This window comes from Temnothorax nylanderi, unplaced genomic scaffold, assembly GCF_030848795.1.
Source record: "Temnothorax nylanderi isolate EJ_2023f unplaced genomic scaffold, tnyl_v1.0 TNYL_tig0056_pilon, whole genome shotgun sequence".
Lineage (NCBI taxonomy): Eukaryota > Metazoa > Arthropoda > Insecta > Hymenoptera > Formicidae > Temnothorax > Temnothorax nylanderi.
In genome coordinates, this window is record NW_027249118.1 from 474,781 (window position 1) to 500,844 (window position 26,064).

A 26,064-nucleotide genomic window follows, 5' to 3' on the forward strand; every position below is an offset into this window, starting at 1 on the left:
TACCGAATATGCCGAATGGCTTGACGACGTAGGAGGAGGACGGGGAGAGGCGGAGCCGCACGGAGAGGCCCGAGTCCGAGCGAGTGTCGTCGAACGTCGAATCGGAGCAAGTCGCGAGTCGCGAGTCTGCCGGAGTTGGTGACGGAGCGGAGCCGCAAGTGCCGAGACCGGGCATGCGAAGCGATCGTGAGTGAACGTGTGTCGCGCGCGTCGCGTTCCCCGCGCTTTTCGTCCGTCAAGACGTGCCTCTCTCTTCCTCTATCTCTCTCTGTTACATTTTCTCTTTTCTCGTTGCTTCGCTCGTTGGGTTGGCGTCGCGTAGGATCGCGCGGCGCGGCGCGGCGCGGCGATACGGTTCGCGCGCGCCGTTACGAGCGCACGCATTGCAGCTGCGGGCCAAGTCGCCGAGTGTTCCGCGAGTGTTGATCGCGTTGTATTCATCCTCGTTGCATTCATCACGTGGATTATCGCCGGCCCGACGGGACAGAGGACGGAGGATCACGCCGGGGGACCTTCGCTCGACCGCACGTCACGTACGCCCCGCACGGTGAGTCTACATTCTATTCTTGCGACGAAAAGCAACGAAAGGCGAGGAGAGGCGACGACATTTCGAACGGGCGCCTCGCGCCTCGCGCCTCGCGCCTCCCGCTCTATCGTATATTCCTATCCGCTGTCCGCTAATTCCGCTATCCGTCTTTCGCGATGGCGTTTTTCGTCGATCCCCGTCTCCCGTCTCGCGCGAACACGCAGAAGCGAAAGACGTTTGAAACTCGCTGCCCGCCACTGCCCGCGGCGGCGGCAACGGTTGTGTCGGCTGTGTCGGCTGTGTCCTTCGCGTTCGTGCCCGACCTTCCCGGTGCATTCTGCAACGTCGTCGGTCGTCCGCGCCTTCCCTCTTGCTCCTTTTTCTTTTTCCGGGAATTTCTCGGCTCTGCGTGTTCATGTTTTATTCCCGCGCGGCGTGGCGCCCGATCGTAAATCGCAACTCGGTGACGGCGACGCACCAATGTCCGATATCCGCGACCGCGACCGCGAGTGCCGAGTGAAGATACTTTTACCTAACCTACCTGTCCCTGTCCGTTCCCCCTCACCTCCTCGCCGTCGCGCGCGACGTCGAATACCGAATACCTGTTTCGCGCGATGCTCGAAAAAACTGTTCGATCGCGTGGCCGCCGTCGTCGTCGCGCGGCGCGGGCCGCGGGCCGCGGAGGAGCAAGATGGAACGGGGCGAGGACTGCGAGGACTGCGAGGACTGCGAGGAGGGCGGGTGGGAGGAGAGGCGGTCCGTTGACTCTCGCGGAAGGATTCCGCGTCTCCGCGAGTTTCGGATTCCTAGCGTCCCGCGACCGCCCGCGACCGCCCGCGACCGCCCGCGACCGCCCGCGACCGCCCGCGACCGCCCGCGCCGTACGTCGCGGTCGCGTAAACTCGTTTCTGCGCGCTAAACGATCGCGCGGATGACGAATAAATTAAATTGAATAATCCACGTCTGTTATTTCGTATATGCTTATATAATTGTAAGATTTCGGAGTCGCAGCGTGCGGTCTCGGAAAACCTGGATTCTCTCTTGCACGTGCATCTCTCGAGACTCATTGTCAGGGTTAAAGGCGCGACTCGTCTATTAGTCTATTCCTATTTGGACGGGACGACTTATTGCTGCCTGACGTTGCACGATGTTGCTTCGATGTTGGAATTTGTAACGTCGCCGTCGTACTTGAGCTAGAAAGTATTAAGTATTCTACGTCCTTGTGCGAAATAATTGTTGGTTGTTGGTTGTCATATGACAATCTTCATCTTCGTCGTACGTTGCTTGACTTGATGCTAAATTAGCATTTACCATGTACGAGACGCGCTGTTACGAAAAGATCTGCAAAATGCACTATATTTTGCATAGATATTGCTGGTACTCGCGATATGTGACCCGAATACCGATTAATGCAATTCAACGGCACTGTTGTTACAATCTAGATTTACAATTTACATTATAGCGCTTACAAAGAATTGAAAAATGTCAGATATCAATGTTAAACAGATACTTATTTGAATAACAGGTAGTGACATGGAACAAAAATACGATACAATTACGCAAAATTAGAAGTTGCGTTAAGAATAGTGTACAAACTGGCCTTGTACGTTATCTTGGAAAAATGGTTTCGTAAGCTTTAAGTAGATTTTTTTTTACTGGATATGTAGATTTAATATGTGTTTGATATTTGACTTTTTAGTAAAAATACTTATACATATTACGTAAATGAATAATATCATTTATAATAACGAAAAAGAAGATACACATTTAATAGTACAATTGATATTAAAAGTATATGCATAATATATCGAAGAAATTAATTTTGTCTATTTCTTGTGTGTGGCGCTTATTACTCAATGAATAATTAATAATTACGATTGGTCGAGAGTTATGGATAAATCTTGAATTAATTATAGGATATAAAATCCGTTAAAAACTGGTTGAGCTTCTCGAATACAGGTTTGTCTCAAGTCCGAATAATCTTGGCACGTTTCTGAAGGTAAATTTTTACGTGGGTGTGCGGCAATATTGTCTAGTCACGTAACGTACGTACATGAAGATTCGTCATCACGTGGCATTCGCGGAAATGACAGAGACATTTTCACGATGGTAACATTAATCACTCCTGTATCTTAATAGAAATTCTAATTAATGGAACGATATATACATGTTTAACTGCATTAAGCGATTTTTTACTTATTTTTTTCATTTGCAAAAAAAATTTGGAGCGATTCAAAAGTTTGTCTAGATTGTCTAGAATTATTGTCTAGAACTACAAAGAATATTTTTGAATTATTAATTACAAACATATTGCGATATCTTTTATTATAATTGCAAGTTTTAGTCTCCTAAAATTTTATTTAATAAATTTCTCTCTCGTTTAAAGATTTATCGTGATTGTAAACAAGAAATTTAAGTCTTTTTCAATGTAAAAGGAAGCAAACGTTTTTAGATGTACCTTTCAGAAGCCAAACTAATCAACTCCACTTTTTATCAATTTCTTAATTTTAGTACCAAAGTACATGGAGAGTTTACAACTTAATTTATAACTTAACTTATAATATTACATATTATAAGTTAATATTATAATATTAATTTTCTCTATTTTCTATTTTATAAAGTTGATCAAGTTGGCTTCTGAGAATCTCGTATACCTACTTGCTTAATTCGATCGTGCAAATAAGTTCGTGAGAGAATCAAATTAAGAAATGTCGGATGTAACGTAACGTAATACGAATTTAAATAAGATAAAGAAGGAAAACAAGGAAGCGTGAGATTTACTCGAGTAGATCGCAACTACCCGCGCAACAGCAGGTGGCCGGCTATGCAACATACACACGTACCTGACTACCTGTAATTGAACCTGATGGTGATGATACCTCGCGAGGCCGCGAGATACCGGCGAATTGGGTTATCCGAGTCACGGTTCCGTAGAGATTATTACGCGCATGCAGATGCGTCTCGAGTGTAGCGATTAACGTAAACTCTAAAGCCGCTGAGATATCTGCTTGAAAGTCACTTATTTTTCGAGAGCGGCTTTCCAACGACAGCTTTGTGATAGACATGGTATTGACGGCGATACTCGATTATCGCATTCTCAAGAGGTTCTTACCGCTAACCGAGAATAAAATTCTCAAGAGAGAGCATCCGTTTTAAACGCTGCGGACTGTGTATATAACATTTTGTAATATATAAAATGTTATGATGAAAGAATTAAATGAAAGAAAATGTTGCTTAGCACATATTAATTTGATACTTTTTAGTGCAGTTCGTATAATAATATTTATTAATTTTTAATCAGATTTTGATTATTTATACAATAGTAAAATAGAGATGTAATAGAGAGAAGTTTCAACATGAATTTTTCGTCTAATTTTCGTGAACGCTTTGAATTTTTCCAAGTGACCTAAAACCGTCCATGAAGCGGAACAAACAAGCGCAAATTGTCTTCCTTAAATTTCGGAATCTAGGGCGATCGTTCATGAAACTGATACCTTTCACAATTCAAGTCCAATCGAATTAACGTTTATTATTCTTCGTTTGGCGAAGAATGTGAAATGTGATTCTCTTATCCTTCTTTTTTGTGAAAATACTGCGAAACGTATTAATCGTATTATTGAACAGAGAGCTAGAATATCTCGTTAATTTTGGTATTTTGTTATTTCTTGGCGCGCATCTAACTTTTACTAAATATAAAATCGTCTACTTATCTATATACACATATATCTGGAGGACTTTTATGGCATCCGGGAGAAGCCCGCGCGTGTCGATAATTTATTTTCTCTTAAGTGCTTTTCTCGCATGAAGAGAGAGTACCTTACGCGGTGATTAGGAGTTGAAGGGACGTCATGTTGTGACTCGTTGTGAATTGTATATACGAGGTACTATTCTCATTTACGTAATGCACTACGGGATGGAAACAATACAGCGCGCTACCGTGCCTCGCCAGCTCCTAGACGCCGAAAAAGAAAAAGAGGATTTCGCGGCTGTCATCGCCGAGTCTGCATATTTGCTGTTTCGACGAGTCGTTAAACTCGTGACGCTTAGGTGCAACTAAAAGACGCGGATTGCAATGATGTGCAAAGAACGCGCAAAGCTGTTCGTAGGGACCTCGCACTCTCATGCTCGATAAATATTGAAACGCTCTTGCCGAGAAAAATTTCGTGCGATGTCAAGGGACAAATAATCTCACGATTGCACGGCACGTATAATATTGTGATGCGCGCGATTTTGTATCAATCCGTGTGCCGCGTTTCGATATTTTTTGTTAGATCTCTCGCGTGAGTTGGAGAAATAAAATGCGCCTTAACAATTGATATTCTTGTTATTTTCTTTGAATGTTCGGGAAGTCGTCCCGTTTCTGCTTCAGAAAATCCCGGGGTTACTGCTCCACTTGGCTGAGAGACAAGCCAGGTTTTACGTAACTGTAGAACACGCAGCGCACAAAACATTTCGATATTTTTAGCTTTTATTTTTAAGAATTTTCAATTTTTAAGCTGAAAATTTCATATATATCTTTCCCTCTTTTACTTCTTCTTTGGAAAATATTTTATGTTTAATGTGGCCACATCGGTTCTTATTCGCTAGGAAAAGACCGTATATTTTTGTCGGGTGAAATTTATAAGAATGACTCCATACTCTATAGTCAAAGCGTTTTCGTTACAGCGCAAGGTTTTCTGGTAGTTTAGAGTCAACGTAAGCGCATGAGTTACGTTAGAATGCACCTGTAAGCCGCGCGCACATTTTTCTGGACGTCAGATTCACGACCAATCGATAATTCGCGCAACGCGTACGAAGTAACGATGGAAGATTTCTTTCACGAACAAGGCAAGGGATTACGTTGCTCTTTCGTCGCGGCCCGGAAGACGTTGAGAGATTAAGAACGAGAGCCTGCATAGCGGTAATGGAAAATCGGAGAGAAATGTGTGCACCGCACGTTTGAGCGGTGCCGATCGAATAATGAGGTCGGAACGATTGAGGTCCGTGGAGTTCCGTTTTCATATTTTAACGTATAATAAATAAAATATAACAAAATTCACGAACGACATCGTAAAATATTCTCCGTTAATAAATTGACATTTAATATTTTCGTTAAAAAATTTTGACAAATTTTGAAAGAGGAGGTTTTGCAGAAAGGTCATAAATTCCCTTTTTGTCAAATTACAAAAAAGGAAAAATAAAATTGAGCAACTCGAAGTATACAAATAACGTTTCGAAATGTAATTTTTGAAAAATTATTTTACCAAGGGGCCTATTCTGTAAACGTTAACGATATCGTTACACGTGCTTTGCGCAGCTTTTTTATATGGTATATTATATCTGCGCAAAGTATTGTATGAGAATTTTTATCGGCTAACGTTTCTCATGTCATTATTAAAAATGAATGAATGAACATCGAGTAAAAAACGAAGCTGATCAATTAACTTTTCTGTCTCGTTGTTGTGCTCGCGATGTTTACGCTCCTAAGTGCACACTGAATTTTATCGTAGCTCGTTGCACTTATGAATGAAGGTGGTCGTCGCGTGGGGAAGCGATGAATGCACCAGATCGATTAACCTTTTATGGCGCGAAGCTCTCTCTTTTTGTTGCGATACTCGTTGGGTAAACATCCCGAAGTACGGAGTGAATTTTATCGGTGTACGCGCGCGCTCTGTATTTATGAATGGCTGGGGAATAGGCCGGGTGACTTTTGGGGAAATGCCATCAGTCACGTCACATAGTTACTGTTGTTTTGATATACCCGTAATATTTCACCAGGAATATAAATTTAATTTATTAACGTATTGGGATACGCGCGTGCGGATGATAAATGCGAAACAGCAATGTATACAGGAAACATGCTTCTCTCATCCATTATCGAGATACTTTTTTTTTCGTGAAAATCTCTTCTAACTAAACTTCTAAATTCTCTGAAATCTTAACAAGTTACTTTGGTGACTCTTCGAATAAGAAAATAATTAAACTTTCACCGATTTAATCACTTTTTACGAGAGTCTTCTCGCCGATATTAAAGACGTTAAATTTTGCCTTACATTTTTTCACAAAACTGTATAGCTATCCAAGAATCACATGATTTTTGATCGATCTGCAAAAGAAAGATGCGGAGATCGTAAAAAACCGCGTCTCGATTGAGAACCGATAGTCGAGCAAGAAAACAGCGGCGTCTTTTTCCTCGCTTGCTAATACGACCGCGACGTCGCGTGTGGCGTGTGGCGTTTTGCGATAAACTCCTGCTTTACATAAAATACCTACGCGAGACGTATTGGTGGTATTGGTCGCTCAAGTTAGTCAAGTTAAGTTCGACCGCGTGAATCTTCAAGTAGGCTAACTCGCCAAGTGCGGCGACCGAATGGTCGCTGCATAAGCGCGACTATTGTGACCCACAGCCTGCACTTTCCGTTAGACGTTATTATCCGCACCACCTGTCTTAACGTGCGCTTCCCCTTCTTCCGTTATCTCCCTCCTCGTATCTACATGTCCTTCCTTCTCCCGTCTTCTTCCTTCCTTCCTTCGCATCCGCCGTCCGTTTCGCTCTTCCGCCACGGGCACCATATTCGCCTCTACTGTTACACCTGCGGCTTTAGATGGCTCGCGATGATGGTTAGTTATGTTGGAGAGCCCCCCTACCTTCCAGAAGACACACCTTGGCGTGTCAATTATTAAATCGGCGATCTTTCATTCATGTCTGCATGCTCTCTCATTTTCTTCCGTAAATGTTATCTTGGTGCGCTGTAGGTACTTTGTATAAGAAGACTAAGAGGCCTAACCGCCACGCTGCATTCCATCACTATATGAATTCGTATAAATTGGAACTATATATGTAGCGGATGCGAATGTTAAATGGGTAATATAAAAGCAGATAATTTCATGCGTTTTAAAATTCACCAAAGTTTTTCGGCATAAATATTAGATATAATGTATTCAATAATTTAATTTGTATTGTATATAAACATCAAGGATTTTATTTTATAATATCGCTCGAATTTTGTTGCGTAAGCTTCACGTTCCGTAGAGACTCTTTGAAAATAGAAGGTCTCACACGTGACATGGCTATACACCCGCGGGCATCTCAAAATTCCGACCTTCGAATCTTTTTACACGCTGCTAGGTGAAGTTGCGTAAAGGGAACGATCCCACGCGAGGCACGTGCTCAACCTCGTTTGCGCCTGCGACGCAAACGTTGCATATATTTGCAAACGGTTATACGACATGTATTTGCAAATTACACTCGACGAAAATGGGGCCTGGAAAGTTGCGGCCTTACATCGTAGCGCGGTAGTAGTGTAGCGACTCTCGATAACAGTTGCGAAAACCTCCGCAAGTCCATATATATCTTTCGATATACTTTTCCGCACTACAATTTGAATAAACTTACGTAAATTAGCGGCATTGATTTATGGATATTTAATATACAGTGTTGGCTGCAACTTGTCTTCTTTAATTGAATATTGATGAGCTTATTTATTATTAATAGTCTCTATATATTAGAGACTCTATTAGACGAGTAGGTGTAATAAACAATCAATCATGAAGATGGAGAAGACATAAATTTTTATTTAATTTCCAATAATTCCTTCCTTTTTATTTAATTTGCTATTATTTCTGTTTTGCCGAATTACATTATACATATTTCAAGATATTTTTTATGTAGATATTTATCGCAAATTATTTATTAATTTGCAGTGTCTTAATTTGGTATTTTGAGCCTTCGCGCAGGATGTAATTTGAATTAATTTATTGCGAATAATCATTATACGCAATCACGCGAGCATTGTTCCAAATAGGGGATTTGCATGCGCCACACACTTCGCGTTGATTAATGATTTCATGTTAATATTTTCGCAATAAAAGATTTAACGCGCGTAGATCGCTACCTTATTACTACTGAAATGTTTTATGAAACTGTCAGTAATAATTTCTCTTAATTTTGTTCCATTATTATTAAATCTCCCTGTTTTCCCTCTATTCGAAAGATTTCAATAAAATGAATATGACGAATATTTAGCATTTTGCATAACAAGCATGGTAATTTTATTCATGTTTAACAGTAAATATGACTCCATAATTTTTAGTTACCCTTATTTTAATTAGAACATCGCGTCAACATGTTGTGACGAACAAATAAAATATTACTGCACGAATATATGTATATCAAAAAATTTTAATTTTAAAGTTCCACTAATGACTTATTATCATGTCTTTGTACAATATAAATAAAAGTTATTATTATTAAATCATTTTATCAACGGTAGGGTGGTAGGCAAGTGCAAATCGAAAAGTATCACGTCTCGACGAGAAAGCGGATATCCGAGCAGTAAGAGGATAAAGAGATTTTATATAGTAATCGGTGAGAAATACGATCTTTAGCCTTTGCGTGCAAGACAAAGTCGAAAGTGTAGTACGTCTTTCAGAAAGCAGCAGAGCACGCACAAAAGACAATAGTCGGAGTTGCACAATTCCGTGCCGCTACTGTCGTTGGGCACTCTCTGGAACTGGCAACGTAGTTAGTAGTAGCGGCAAAACGAGGTCCAGAATAAAATTCGCGAAAGAGCCGTCGCGGGCCGCGAGATCGCGATTCATCCTCGATCTTATCGGGGCGAAAAAAAAAGAAAATGAAGAAATACCGACCGCACCATCTTCGAAGGGTCATCGCTTCCGGCCAATTGTATCTTGGATTTCTTCCGGTCCCACGCTTCGCATAACTTCTCGTCGCGCGTCGGTCGGATTATTCTCGTTCGTCCTTCTCTCTCTTTAGCCTTCTCTTTCTCTCTCAGTCCCTTCTTCTCCTCCTCCTCAATTTTATACTTAATTAGATTCTGTTAGTTTTAATAATTGCACGCGTCGTCTTTCATTCACTTTGAATCATATATATTACTTTATTCTGTTATTCTTTATTATTCTTTCTCAAATAAATGTTCTTTTACATAAACTGTGACTATAGTATAGTACATAAAAAATGAGTAATAATAAGTGTTTTTATGAATTTTGCTGTTTGCGCACCTTGATGCTATTTTACAATTACTTTAACTACGCCAATTTGAAAGATTATTATTTTTCTTATAAAAGTATATTTTTTAAATAACATTTTGTATTGCTAACATAGATTTAATTCTGTGATAAATTTTTCTTTTTTTGTCGCATCCGAGCTATTGTTTCTTCTCCCTTGCATCGTTGTCGTCGTGTAAATATTCGAAAATTGTATGGAATTTCATACTTTTGCGCTAAAGGCCTCGCCGAGAAATGTGTTAGGAATTTCGGGTTCAGAGTGGAAAAGGAGCACGAAAATATTTAAATTCATAACTCTCTAAAATGTATTAAGGAAAAATATTTGCGACGATGTAAATTATTTGCACTTGCAAGGGAATTTATTCGCGGAATAAAAGATTGTTACCTATAATACGATTAAAAATCCACTTTAGCGTGTATTTTTCGTTGAAATTATGAATAAGGCAATATTTTTTTGCTTGGCTTAATGTGCGGTTTTTATTTTTGCAGAATTTTTCAAATAAACACGGAAACTGATATTTGCATTCAAATTTTTTGTTGGATATTTTATTTGAAGATTAAATTTACGTATTACGGATTTTCAAGTATGTTTAATAATAAAGGAAAAAAAAACAGGATGCAGGGGTTGGTACGATCGATGTCGGGGCGGAAAACGAGAGAGAAGTCAGGCATGAGTTATATTAAAAGCTTTCCCGATGCGAGAAGCCGCGGAAAATGCGTTTATGCGTAGTGGGTGTGACGTGTCAATTTTCGGGCAATTTCGCGGCAATTTCCTGATCCCTCCGTAGATTCCTTCCGCAAGGAAAGGGAGGGAGAGATCGAGTCGCACGAGGGAAGGAAACGCGTTTAAGAATCAAGCATTTCGTTCTTATATATCGGAGGAATGCGTCGAAAATAAAATTGAAAATTATACTGATATTGAATGCAAAAAACTTTTTGCATTAATTCATTAATCTTTTTAAAGAGAATTAAAATTATTTAGATAGAATTTGATCTTAATCAGAAGTAAGCAGATCGTTTTTTCTCGAAATAATAATAATAATAATTATTATTATTTCTTGCGAGAAATATGTTACGATAATATTTGTCAATATTACGTGCGAAATAGTCGCACATACACATATAGTCGCCATTTTTGCAACATGTGTAAAAACTGCTATAATTCTAGTTAAAATTTCCATTCAGTTGACATAAGAAAATAACCGCTCATTTTTTATTCGCGATAACGAAAATGCGAGCGTTTGCATAAGCTGCACTTTGCGCGTATCTGCAGTTTCGAAAATGAAACTCGCTAATACAGATTTTAATCTCTGGTAATAACGCGTCTGTCTTTGCCGTTTTATCATGGTGAGAGCGATAAGTTTCACGTGGAGGAAAGCGGAGCCTTAATCGCCCTCCCGTCCGATCCTTGCACGCAATAACGACTCTCATTAATCCGCATGCCACGTAGCGTGTTTTTTGAGACATGTCCTGGCTGCGGCGCGGCACGAGGAACCGGAAGTGGTTGTCTGAACACGCATGACCACATATCGGAAAAGGACGGTTCATTGTCGCCTGTGCAACGACCGTTGAAAACCTGTGTGCGAGCGGTATCCGATACATATATTAGCTTCATAAAACACAGAAACAAGTTTACTCCTACATTCCCAGATCGACCACAACGCGTGTTCTTCTCTCCTAAAATAATTATCGTTCGCGAAACAGTTTCTATTTCACACGACTGCGAATCTTTCGAGCGTGAGCTCGAATGCAATCATATCGTGATTGCGCTCGCAATCAGAACGAAAATGTCATCGAACGAGAATGAATTCTTGCGAGCGAACTTACGTGGTGCGCGGTACGTTAGGAATGGCAAGGCATTTGTTGCGGCCTATCTGATTCTGATAACGTTGCATTACAGGTGCAACGACGAGCTATAGAGGTACAGCTATAGAGTATAGCTCCCTACGAGGGAGCTGGTAATTTAAAGGTATAATAGAATCGATCGTCAGCTATCTGCAAGTCGTGCTCGCCATTTCTTTGCCTTTAGCAACTTAGTCGTTAATAGAATGCCGTCTCGAACTTAATTAAATATCTCTACCATTACTAAATATCATTAATTAAATATTTTAATTTAATATCTCGTTCGTTTGCGTAGCTCAATCTTTCGCGTAATCGATAGTCGATGTACTAAACGATATTACTAATTGTTAATTATTAAACTTTTGTAATATATGACACTGTAGATTTTTTTAACATATTTGTACTGATACCAGTTGGATATTAAAAATGTAATGCCGTGGTTTTTATTCTCCAATATTTACAATAAAAAACCACGTTATCCGTGTCTCTGTTGACATGCGATTTATAATCCAATAATTTATACTATCATATACGAATTAAAATATATTTTTGTATACAGATATAAACAGATAAACATATACCGATATGAGATAATAGTAAAATATAAACAGTATGATAATATTAATGATAAACGACTTACAAAATATTATATATATATCAGGCAAGTTAGTTTAAATAATTTTATGCCATGTTATGTCATATTATCAAAGAACGAAGAACTACATTAAATTTTCAATCTCCTTTTACACGTGAGAAAGATTTTATATCGCCAATTCTTCTGTGCTTGCTACTTTTCCGGTAGAAAACATCGCGCGACATCATTTTTATTTATAAAAAACATATGTCCGTGATGGCCGAGACAATTGACTTTTCGACGGTGCCAGGTGCGCGCGGACTTGGAATTCGATCGCGCAGCAGGTGAGCCGTTCGCTCGCGTGCTACTCTCCGTGATCTCGCGTGCGCGCGTATTAAAGCGTCCGTACTCCGTCGTACTATCGATTCGTTAGGGGAGGTTCAGTGACCATCGAACAACTCGGACTCCTCGAGCTCCGTTGTGTATTGTATGGTCATTGGTAAGCCGTATGCCGTATCGCGGCTTAACTTCAACTGCAGCGTCGGCATACAAATGTCGCTATATCAACAGCATTAGTAAAATACAAATAAACAAAGTTAGAAAAGGAAACTAATCATAATGGGGACATTGACCTAAATTCACCTCATACGTTTAATGTGCAAAATGTGGCGATTTGATATCAAGTTTTATCTGGCTAATGTAAGGATGGCATGCAATGTCAGTGGAAGGTGGGATTTACACAGTCACATTTGGCACTGGAGGTGAGAATATACATAGATCGTTTCATCGATCGTTTAAGCTTGAACTTGAAATTTTTTACAAAAATTTTGACGATTATATTTTTTAAAAGAATAAAGTAAGAATAATATATAAGTTTTCTCGCTAAATAATATATTTATTAATATACTCCGAAAATACTAATTATAGTTCTAGAAAAATTTTGAAGATTAAAACGATATTAATGTATTATTTTGACAGGACGAGATGATTAAATGGTACTTATGTAATTTTGTACATTCCCCTTACGTAATATAAACGTTTTATTACAACTTCATTAAAGTCGAGCTACGGATAATGGATTAGATGGCTAATTTTCGTCCGTCGTACGTCATGCAGTATTCAGTACTTTCGTGCGTTTTACGAGCGCCTTACCTTTTGCATTTTGAATTCGGCGAAGGTTTAGAGATGGCCGTGATACGTAAAACCTGGGTCCTTGTGCAAAATTGATCACATGTTTCCCAGTTTACGAGTCTTGTGCGATATATATTACGTCTGGAAGAAGGATATTTCTGTTTCTTTATGATCAGTTAGAACTAAACGTTCCATTCGGATTTTATATGCTTCCCGAGAAAGGTAGAACTTGCTGTTAACGTAAAAATTAACAGTTCCGTTAAGCATGAAAAAAATCAGTAATGATATTAAAACAAAAAGAAAGAGAGAGAAGAAAACATCATTATATTCTTTAACATCGTCGCGTAAAGCTCAAAGTTATCGATTTTATTCGGTGCACCTGAACAATGATGGCAAAAAATGGTGGCAGGTCTTCAAGGCGGACAGTATAATTTTGTGAGAAGCTTTTGTTATGAGAGCTTCGGAGAGGCGACGGAAATGAGAGCGAAAGAGAACATAAGAAAGTCGATTATGCCGGGCCAGCAGGTTCTTCGACGACGAGAAACACGAAGGAGAGCGAAGACAAGCGGATACAGAGAAAGCAGTTTCACTGTGCGTCGGTTGGAATTTTAAGTATTATACGTTGGCGAACGTGGGAGTTATACCGAAAGTACCAGTACTTCGGCTCATTAAGTTTGAGAATTTTTGTTATTTTATTAGTGACGTACGTGCATAAATGCTAATTATTTATGCTTATTTATTGTTTCTGTCAAATTTTTAACTTATCTAATTCATCTAAATTATATAGGAAATTACGTGCCTTTGTTTTATTTATCTATCGCTAAAATAAACACAGTAAAGATAATATTCCTATTTTTTATGTCATTTTTCGAGAAACAAAAAAAATTTTGAAACTGTGTTGTAATGAATGTGGGATTACATGCGAACTGAGCATATAACGATTAATGCAGATAATCGTAGATACAGACTTGTGTCGCGAATGTGCGAGACAAGCTAGATAAGCTTTTGTAGAATTTCCTATGCGTCATTACTGCACATGTGAGAATTCTGAAGGTGCGCGTAAACTGCGAAACGATTAAGTATGACTAATCGCTCACACGGAAGAAACGATGTGCGAAGGCTAAAAGGCAGCGATATCGAGATAGTCGATTCCTCGACAGCACGGGGTGCAATGCCTCCTGCGGTTAATCGCTTTTATGAGGACTCGCGTATAATCGCGAAATGGCAGTCGTTAATTATACGTATGGAACCAGATTAATGGTTCTTTTTTTTATTAAGAATTCTTTTTTAATGAATGGTATATATTGTAACATCGTTCGCGCGACATTATTCATTTAATCGCCTTTTTGTGCACGCCGATATTTTGTTCAATCCGATAGAAATTATTTTACGGGTAGTAGAGATACACTCCAGGAAAATAATAGAGATCATCTATAACCCGCGCATATTCTTGCAGTAATGAGCCCTATTAAAATTATCGTAGTCGCAGATAATTATCTTTTTAACCTTATTCTGGAGACACCTCAATCTTACATTGCAAATTATTATGATTACAAATTCTTGAAGATTGTATGGAATTGTAAAGATATCGATTTTTCGAACAAACCAACCAATTTCGAGATAAATAAAATATAACGCTGTGTAATATATAGAAAAATATTGTTCAAGATATTTTCAATTTTTAATGGAATCTATATGGCGGAATAATCGCGTTTCAAGTCTCAAGACCAGAGACAACGCGTTGTTTCCGAACAGAAGCCGTATACCATATGCCTGCGGTTGTCATGGATGGTAACGCACACGCACGCACGCATGTTTGAAATATGACGCGGCACTCGCGAAGCTTCACTCGTGCCCGTCGATTATCCGGACGTAATATCGACTATTCAACCGTAAATTCGTCCAGTTTCCTCAAAAGAATTGACTTTACGAGAGGAGTTTTTTCAATTACACAAAAATCCGATTCATCGAATATTTAAATATTGTGTTTTTATTAATATGTCTCCAATGCTTTCAATTTCTCAGATTATGTGTGTGTGTGTGTGTGTGTGTGTGTGTGTGTAAAATTTTTATTTAAATTATTTTAAACAACATTATTTTCAGAGAAATTACGTTTACTTATACTGTAGAAAGATATCTGTAAAGGTCATATTGATAAAATGCTCTATAAGCCAATATCTATATTTCCACGTGTATGCAATTTATTTTAACATTGACAGATTCACAAAGAGATTCTAGTAACAGAATGGTGTTGGATAAATATGAAACGTGAAACAACAGGAGAGCGCGTTATAATGGCACATTTAAAGCCTGACAGAATAAACACGTAAAACTTCGTCATAATATCGTGATGTAATATTTGCATGTGGAAAGAGCGGTAAAGAAGGACGTGGAAGAGCGGTAAAAAGACGTTTGATTATTTTTTTTTGCAAATCTATAACACTTTTGTCGTAGCGTAATGGAAACCGCTAGGTACGACGAACTGTGATCGCGTGACACAATCCGCACGCTTGTGTAAATTATTCCCCACACCGCGCCGCTTCCGATATTCGATTTCACGCGACGGATCACCTAGATGTGCTCTCGGAAAGACCGACCTTACATATACGCCGTGATTGTGTTTCCTCAAGGTCGCGCGTTGTCAAGAGGGAGAAAGAAACGTGTCGACAATCTCCCCTGGTCCGAGTCCGAGGACGTTTCTCTCCCTTCTATCCCCGAGATCGGCAGATGGACAAACGGAAACGACTTTTTACCTCGGCACTTGGTGCCGACTGGTGCGTGAGTGCATAAAGGGTATCCTATTTTTATAGTTAGCCGCTTCCTTTCGTGGAGCTTGTTCGCAAGCCCGCTTCCAATTCGGCCTATTATGTTATTTTTTTCTTTGTTTTCTGTGTCTCTTGGAGCCCAATTTTCAATTTGCTTAGGCTACGCGAAATGATAAAGCTATCTTAATACAATGAGCTGAGATACAATTTGCGACGTAGATATCTCTAATATCTCTCTGTTACTATAATGTCTACTTAAATCAGACTGTTTTAGTATATAATTTAGCATTAATAATATCATTTAATTCAGAAAATTAATTTTAAGATTATATATATTTCATGCAGAAGAACACTGTATATTAAATATACAGTCGAGATTATCATCTCGACACTGCATGTTAAGTGTTACAGTCTTATCATTTCGAAGCTTACATTCTGTACTTATTGAGAGATTGGATCATCGAAGTTATTATTGTATGTAAGATCGATTTCACGATTTCGCGATGGGAACGAATTAACCTTGTACTGAGCGCTTTTGAAATAACGGATCATAACATTTTCGAACAAACGTATACTCTTTGCTTATTTCAAAGTAAATTTTCTTAGCGATATTTTTTGTTGTCGATGATTGAAAATCATCGAAAACGAAAAGCTCTTCGCAAATTAATTATCATAAATGTAAATGTACATTAGAACTCCATACTTTATTAAGCTAAAAGTATTATACTACTTTGAATTGCAGTCATGATGCTTTGACTTAATTTTAATTTAAATTTACTTTAGGTTTCTCTAAATACATCTTTTCAATAATTGAATATTTTTAGAGAAAGCCACGTAAAGCCTACGCGTCATTCGATCGCGACTTCGCCGCTGTCTCGGAAACGCCCTGTATGAGCGTATTATGCGAGCATACGCGAGCATTTATCGGCTACGTGCGCGGAATGCGTGCGTGCATAGTGCATACAGCCGTCGTCATGGGCGGCGATAATAATGCGATGAGAACTATCCCACGCACCGCGGATACGCACGCAGGAGCAGCGCCATCGGACGTTTTCTAGCTCCGGGGACCGGGACTCTACTTTTCCACTTGGTTTTCATCCTTTTTCATTCGCTCCTATGCCCGCGGCATTGCCGCCGGCACGTATCCGCGGAGCCGCGAGTCGGAGTGCGTAGAGCGGCTCGAAGGCTCGAATGGCGGGCGGATGGCGGATGGCTGTACTACAAGAAGCGGTTATTACAGCCGGTTCGATGCCATCGTGACGAGCGCATCAGGAGCCTCCGCGCTTCCTTCGTTCCTTCTCCGATCGTCATCCTGCGATCCACGAGCAAACATCCGCTCCATTCGACCGTTCAGTTTACCGCTTCGGTGAGAGATATACGAGGGATTTTCACGAGCTCCTTTCGATCGAGCTCTTACGAGCGTGACATATGTCGAAACAGAAATAATTGCAGTCTGTTATATTAAAAGAATTACATTCTGCAGCTAGGAGAGAACTTTGACTTTCAGATTGAATCATCTTTTTAATTTCTTCTTTTAATTCCTCTTCTTCTCATTTTATTGTACACGAGAGAAACGTTATAATTTTAACTCATTTTACGGGTGATACCATCTTACGAATGCAATCATTAATATCGCGTAGTATTTCGTTAGGTTTAGGCTAGATCAGTTTGGTTGCTATTGGATCATTACGATTGTCCCGCAATAACGAATCAAAAGAGAAATATTATCTCGCGAGAGAAATATTCTAATTTCCCATCGGCTTTCCTCCCAGTAAGTAATTCTGGTAGCAGCGACGAGTTTGAAGAGCCGCTCTTCACGCGAACAAAGTAGCCGACGGAGGTACTTTCTGGAGAAGTCGGCGGAGAGTGCGTGCGAAATCGGGGCGAAGGGGGACGCGACGGAGGGTCGGCACCCTCGCGAACCCTGTGCTAGCGTGACGACGGCCACTTCACGTTTTCACTCTCGGAAAGTTGCATGCGCGTGCGCTTCGAATTTTCATGTTTGAACGCTACTCCTATTTTCAAACATTGCTACTATTCCTGGACATAGGGTAAACAGTCAATCTCGTCATGCCAATTTCTCATGTGTTAGGTAATACGCTAATAATACAGAAAAAATGGTAGTTTTAAATGGCTTTTTATGAAATTTTATATTAAATTGAACAAATTTAATATTGTTGGATGTAAATAACCTCGCATCATGTTTCTTAAATTATTCGGAAACTTAAAAAATATCTGTAATGTTGTATCAGTTATATGTTCTAATTTTATTGGTTTATAATAATTAAATAGAATTTAACACTATGCATGATACTAAAAATATCTAAATTACGTTAAATATATAAATGTTTTTATTAATGGAAATTTCAGATTTCAATGGAGAAATTGTTGAGTACAAAATATCGTACCGATCATCATTAAATCCGTGCCAAATAAGATTCGCGATGGTGTGCCGCATTGTCTATTGTATTTCTAGGGATTATTGCGGCGTTCAGAATTGTTCGGTGTTCACAAAGTGGCGGTGGACTATGGCAATTGTTAGAAATGTTCCCAACCGTTTCTCGTTTACTACGTTTTCCAGCGACGTACGCTATTTAAAACTACCCACAGCGCGAACAGTTTCCTCGTATATTCTGTAATCCGCCGCTATATAACCATGGACACGAATCTGGTGAACTGGCTCATTGTCAGTTTGTTATTCTATAATGTGAGAGGATATCTTCCATTTTGCAAGTACCTACGAAAGTTGTTGAAGTCAAATTGACAAAATTGACAAAAGAATATTAGTGCTTTTAGAAATCTCGACAAATGCACCCTTTTGGCTGTTGTTAAATAAAATATAAAATTTTTCAGAAGTAAATAGCATTTGTGTTTAAATTTTTTGTGTGATAAGATTATTCTGAAAAAGAAATAGAAATAAATTACTATTTTATTTGTATCACACAAATTGCTCTGCCAAGGATCAGGAAAGAAATTATATATATTTATCATTTTTTATAATTTGTATGAGTGCATATGGAAAATTACGATTGAATATTATATGTACCTATATATGTACAATATATATATATATATATATATATATATATATATATATATACGTAGCAGATATCATTTTATGCCAACAAGATTAATAAAATAATTTAGAACTAAATTTTATATTCTTGGTTTTAATGTAACATATATTTTAATAATTTTGTCTCTCTCTCTCTCTCTTTTGATTTTATTTTATTCAAATTTAATATTAAATTCGTTTTTATTGAAGAGAGTTGCATTCATACACCCACGAACTAGATGTTTTGTCATCATTGCAACGCGCGGCGAGTGCGAGGGTGGGCAAGGCGATTTAATAGAATGTTATATAAAAAAGTGCGTAGATAAGCGAGCGGGGGACGATCCGGTTGTTTAATGAGGATGTACGCGTATTATGGCGGCGTAGGTCGCACATCGCGCTTCTAATCGTGTCGTAGGGTATGTTAGCGGCGTTAATAATGGTAACGGTAGCGCGGATGTAATATGTTGACGACGGCACGAACGCGCGAGAGTAGGCCAAGGATCTTTAGAAAGGCCGATCATTGGTACTGATTTACCGAAGACGTTCGATAGATCTCATTAAAATACAGCGAAAAAAAGTCGAATGTGCTGTATCTCGCATTTACGCGAACTTTGATTTCTGTCTATTCGTAGAAACATAGGAAATGTTCTTCAAGCGCGACGCGCGCGTAAGATTTTATAAAAAATGCTTTAGATTTGTCTATAAGTTATTCGTAGAATATGTTACAAAAATAATGTTAATAATAAATTCTTATATCTCGTGCATTTTGTAAATATACATATATTGTGGATTTTATTACATTATTCTTACCAAGATTTATATTCATGATTTTTCTTTCTCATTAATCTCTCTGATTAAAGTCATTATTAAAATAAGCAGCTTAAATAATACCTTTGCCTTTGCGGGGAAAGCCACGTTAATGTAATATGTTGCGTTAAAATTTTTTAATTTAGATGTATGCTATCTACTTATCGCGTAACGAATATGGTATATTGTTCTTGAGTACGGATATACGCAGACATGATATGCATCGAACGTATGCATGTAGATTGTAACAGGAGTTAGTGTAGCAGGAGACTGCAGTGAAAAATATATGTATGCGAAAAAGGCAACGATCAATAACAGACATCTGATACTAGACTACCAAGCGTCTTTCGTGAAGTCATAGCTGAGGAACGACCGATACTCAACTTTCTTAGAAGAACTTGATAAGATCGATAACCTTTTGACAGCCATGCATCTTTTGCAAGTGACACCAATGAATGAATACGTGCGATCGATTATGTACGAGTTATAGAAAAAACCAGGTGTAGAAAAAGGAGGTCAAGCGAAAAGCAGAGCGATATAAATTGTAATCGATTGTTTCACGACACAAAAGGACAGAAACACCAAATACACCATCACCTCTGATCCACCATTATTCGGACGTTTATGTTCTTTTGCGCCGTGTTGCATGAAGCTGTCAAAGAGAGAAACATACGTTGGACAAGCCAGCGCGAGATGAAGGGCATTCTACAGGGGCGTGTCGCGCTTTTAACAGACGGCCCTTTGTGATACTGTTATACACTGTCCGAAACATCGCCGTCAGCATATCTGGATCCAATCTAGCTCGTTCGCCAAACACGAGTGACAAACGGCCGGCAAACGCTGTTTATCCCATTCTAATCGCACATATTTTGAGATTCGATTGAAATACAGAAAAGCTCTCTCGCAAAGCTGCTATTGATCTTCGAGACCGATACACACGTGATAAAATTTCGCGCCTGAATCTAACGTTCTTTCGAATATAATCCTTCGATTTACTGGCTTGGCGCGCGTACACTTTCCAAGCAACGGTAAGCGCGTGCTTCATTCTCGATTCCAGTTCCCGTTCCATTTCTGCAATGCATCCACCTGCAAGCACTCGCGCATTTTGTTTCGCGATGGTCACGGCACGTTTACGCTTACATACGGTGAATCCGCACGGTCGCGGGTCGTCTCAACGATCAGCGGTGGTTCGGATTACCTCGAATATCTTACCATGGCGTGTAACTTTTCAAGCAGTCTTGGAGCTGTGGCCGCGATATTTTCACCGTGCGTTTAGCACGCGATATTATGCTCTTGCTGTTACGATTCTCGCTTTGCGGAAACACGAATCTTACATTAGGCAAATAAGACAGCTATACGTTTATCGCTAAACGCGCGACGAGGAAATAAGAGCGACTTATCGAGGCGGGGAAATTATTAGCCCGATAATTACATATCGATTTGCCATCGGAACTTCAAGTAATAGCGCACGACATCAACTGTGTTTGCAATAACAGAGCGAAACATGTTCAAGCATATGCAGAACATTATTGTTATTTATAGTTGATGATAAAGATAAATAAAAGAAAGTAAAAACAGAATAAAATTAAGTCTTAGTTTTCTGGACTTAATAAGGCATAGTTGTTATTTAATGATTGCATAATATAAGAATTAGGTTTTAAAAAATGATAAAAAGCGCCTTGTTTAAAACACTTAAACTTAAACTTGTTTAAGACGATTGGTTTTCTTATCGTTTTAAAATGTGAAATGTCATCGATATTTTTACTGGAAACGACGGTCTAACAGGAATATGTATAAGTTGTTCTTTAGCTATCTAAAATTTAAATTGCATTTATGTGCATTTATCCTCAAGTGATAATTTCCAGCGAAAATGATAATGACAAATAAAGCTAATACTTAATATATTTAATATCGAAGAATAAATAATTTTTTATTACAAATCCTAATCAAATCTTTATTGAAGAAATTTATTATAAATGATCTAAAGAAGCTATTATTAGAATATTTCTATGGTTTTAAAAAGTATTCTTTATAAAAGAGGATTGTTTATTTTCAAATTTACCAAGCAACTTCTATATATATTTAAATTATACTTTCACGTAAAACTTAATTCTATGGCAATTTAAAATTCATATATTCGGTTCACCTCTGTCGGGTAAAATACCTAAAGGTTAAATACTGTTAATACATTGTGACGTATGACGATGTAATCTGACCGAAATATAAACGTAATTATGTAAGCCGAGCGTCCGATATTAGAAGGCAGACTATTTACTTATAGCAGGTCTCATTTCACATAGGAAGGCGGCTTTACGAACTGCCCCATATACCGAGGATATTTTTATCGATGAGTCGTTTACATGCACGACCGAAGACAGATTTGACTCTTGGACCAACGCGTTGTCTAAGAAAGCATGGCGCTGTAAACAGGCCGTGACGCAGTCTTATTAATAATAGTCTCGAATTATTCTTTTTTCATCGATCGAAATTATCTCACTCAGAGAAATGGACAATTCGTTCAAAAATTAACAAATGGACAATCCGATATTTTAAATCGGAATTATGAAAAACCGATCAAGATTAGAATAATGTCCAATCAATGATAGCCGGATATAGCCAGATATCATTGTTAATTGATCGGCTTTTTAATTATTCCGATTGAAAGTGTCGGATTGTCCGTTTGTTAATTTTCGAACGATCATTTAAACCTGGATTTTTCTCTCAGTGCTTCTATAAGCTGATCCTCCGATAAAGATCGATTAATCTTATATCATACTAGTGGATATTATCGAAAATCAAGAGTTGTGCAATTAATTCCATCGCGTTGCAATTTCGATGAATTGCACTGCGTAGTTAACTTAACGTATTTTTTCGCAATTCTATATGTTTCTATATTGTCATTCAGTTATCGTTACGTTCACACCGACATATCAGACACATTACTCCTCAGTGTTGCATCGCGGCATCTGGATTTCTATCCACGCCACGCCTGCCTGTTATTATCAGCTTGTAGATTTTTACAGGTTGCTGATAACAGTCGTTTATAACGTTTGGACACTCAACGACGATCGACCTACATGCGAAGCCACGTTCGTGGGCATTGACAATAACTCATTACGGATCCACTGTTGTTTCAACCCGGCGTCAATCCGCCCATCCCCTATCGTCAATTACGGATCGTTACGTGTTGGCTCGACGGTCGATGATCGAGCGCGATTACTGCGATTAGTAAATTGATATACGCGCCTGCACTCCCGCGCGCTTTTGTTTAACGGCGTTTCGCTTCGTGGTGCATAGGCGAGTCGTGAACGAGACGCGGACTCAGCGAGTTTCTTTCACGAAGGGGAGAAACTAGAAAGAAAGAGCCGGTCGGACCTCGGGCGGGAAAAGAAGAAGAAGAAGAAGAAGTAGAAGAAGAAGAAGAATACGACGACGACGACGATGAAGAGGGAAAAACAAGTAGTACGAAGCTAAACAGAAACGATCCGCAAGGCCGACGAAGCTCCGCACTTCTTCGTACTCTATCCCGTCATACCAGCTCCTTCAAGATGTTCCTTCGCTCGCGGTGTTCGGCTTTTATTCCTCTAATAGATTGCTTTCTCTCCCTTGAACATTCGCGTGTGAAAGTTTACGCAACGCGGAAGCTTGTAAACAAGTTTCGGCACATACGCGTAATTCAAATGATAATTTATTTAGATGAAGAAGGAAATTCTGTTGAATGCACACAGTGATTCGGAGATTTACTTTAGAAATGATTTTAATGCCTCTGATATTGCTACATTGTGTGAAAAATGAAGAGTTATATTCAATAATTTGTTTGCCGTCTGCAAACAAATTATTGAATATAACTCTCCATTTTTCACACAATGTAGCAATGATTTGTCTCTTGTACATGATAAAATATCTCGGAACCTTGAACTGTTCCGATGGATAATAGGTTAATGCGAAGAGAATATTCTCGAACGGCAGAATCGATTGGTGAACAGAGGAATAATGCATGAATATATCGGTGGATTCATTTCGACAGCGCGGTTATTAAGTTCTTTTTTTAGGTGAGATTGTAGGCGGATAGAGGAAATACATGAAACTGAGATACATCAGACTGAGATACGATTGGATATATTCGAGGTCGTGATCGATCTGTCTTGTCCGCGTCCGACGAGTTATTTTTGTCTCCTTTCAATCAAGAAGCGAAATCTTCCACTTGTTCTTGATCATTTAAAAGTCGCTAGTCTCCGCACGTCTAAAATTATCTTCTGCTCATAGCAGTGGACAAACCGGTGCAAAATCTGTTAATGCAAAAATTTAGAGGATGTTTCACATATTTATAAGGAGTAATTCCACGTTTGGCATAATCATTATGTTTCTGAGAATTGCGAGTGATGTCACGCACGGGCGACGTAAACCTTAAATTAAATATCTTTGTCGCGATAATCAGATAAATTCTCAAGTGCTACGATCCAATCGAAGCGAAACCCAGTCCCGTTCCTTAAGGATCAAGAACCTCTAAAATGCGTTGTCGGGTGCGTTCATGGGTGCTGAACGCAGCGCCGAGTACTTGCACGACCTCGACTTACCGCTTTCAAGGTAGTTAAGGTACGTGCCTCGCGTGACGTTACTTATCCAAGGTCAGAAGATGGCTTCAGAAATTGAAGATCGCGTAATTCTCTTATCCTTTATATTTTGTATTAAACAATTTTTGGAATCGATTGAATCTAAATTCTCTCTTCGACAGGCAGGAAATGTCTGTCATATTACCAAATAATATTGCTTATATAGGTAACACGCAATATCTTCTTTTTTTATTTAACTATTACGTTGGGTGATACAAATATCAATTTATTTATTTTATTTATTTATTATATTTTATTTATCATATACAAATTTGCTCACCAATGCTGTAGTTTATATCTTTTTATTTAAATTATCTCGTTATTTAAAAAAAATTCATTTTAATTATGTATAATAGAGAAATTTGTCTCATTTTACTGCACGTAACATGTATAAAACATACATTTCTATTTAAGTTAATATTTGATTACACAATTTGATCTAATATCGGAAAGGCCTATGTGATATATTATTATTTATCAGTTATTTAAATACTTTTAATATAACACATGAGGTTATATATACTTACTGAGCGATTTACTGAGCTAAGATTATTAATTCATATGTCAACGACGTTCCAAGTACTGCACAAGCAGACGTAATTTCCACTGATCTTCCTGGCCCTGAAGGAGTTAAAGGTCAACATGCTGACGATTCCAGTTTGGCTGAGTTTGGTCGATACGTGTTGCATCTGCAGGTGTACCTTAACGAGCGACTTCCTATTCGCGACGTTTATAATTCTACCTGCGTGTTTCGTGATTCGTAACGGTGCTTTTATCGTCATTGAGAAATTCAAATCGAGAAAGATTAATCGTATTTTTCGCTACAAGAAAAGGTCGTTAGTCACTTTTTTAAGGAAAGTGCTTATAATTGTTTGAGATTTGCAAAAAAAAATTAAATAAAAGAAAAAAATAAAATTATAAATAATTGTTCAGCATAAAATGATATATTTCACTCTGTAAAACACAAACAGCATGCCAAAAATTGTGTACGATTTATTTTTTTTAACTTACATTTTCCATCTGTCTTCTGTTACAGATTTCCATATACGATAAACGAAATCGAGAAAGACACATCGTGATTGTTAGATATGCCGAAGATTCAACGAGATATTTTCCCACGGAGATATATTCCGCATTCTTCGTGACTCTAAAGTTTACGTATCGCGCGTGATGCCATCGATAATATCCGGAAAGATCGGAAATATCTTTGTGAAAGAAGAACGCAACGCGTCTTATGAAGACTGATAAGATGATAGAACGGCTCGTCTTACAAATGGTTGACGTGATGTCGCACATACATCATTGAAAATCGAAGATTGCTACGGCTCACTTTACAAATGGTTGATGCGATGTCGCGCGTACATCATTGAAAATCAAAGATCGCTCCTCCGATCGGGGGCGGCGGCGATGTTCAGGAACGAGTATTTAAGCAGGACACGGAACTACGCGAGAGCTGTTAAGAAAAGGATTGTGGTATAGTCTTACCGGCTATTATGACGGATTACTTGGATCCACATTTTGTTCGGGCTCTCTGCCGTGATCCAGAAAGACGAACCCTCCAGGTGAGTAAATAACATTTGTTCCCTATTAGTTTAGGTGTTTGTTTTTTTTTAGAAAATCGAATCGAATACCCGTCAATTTTGCGAGCAATTTTATGAGCATAGGTACAGTCTATTCATTCGATATTTGGACGTAGCGTAGAATTATGAGTGTGCAAGTTGTATGGTCGCACGCGACTATACGCA

The 26,064-nt window shown here is 38.7% G+C and overlaps 1 protein-coding gene across 1 annotated transcript in view; it reads left to right on the forward strand.

The window, feature by feature from the left end:
• Window positions 1–59: 59 nt before the first annotated feature.
• LOC139773040 (rap guanine nucleotide exchange factor 2) overlaps window positions 60–26,064 on the forward strand; it is a 116,388-nt gene continuing 90,383 nt past the window's right edge. The window contains exons 1-2 of the mRNA XM_071707229.1: window positions 60–547; window positions 25,356–25,881. Of these exons, the coding sequence (XP_071563330.1) occupies window positions 25,813–25,881 (69 nt within the window). The 5' untranslated portion in view covers window positions 60–547; window positions 25,356–25,812. The remainder of the gene's footprint in view (window positions 548–25,355; window positions 25,882–26,064) is intronic.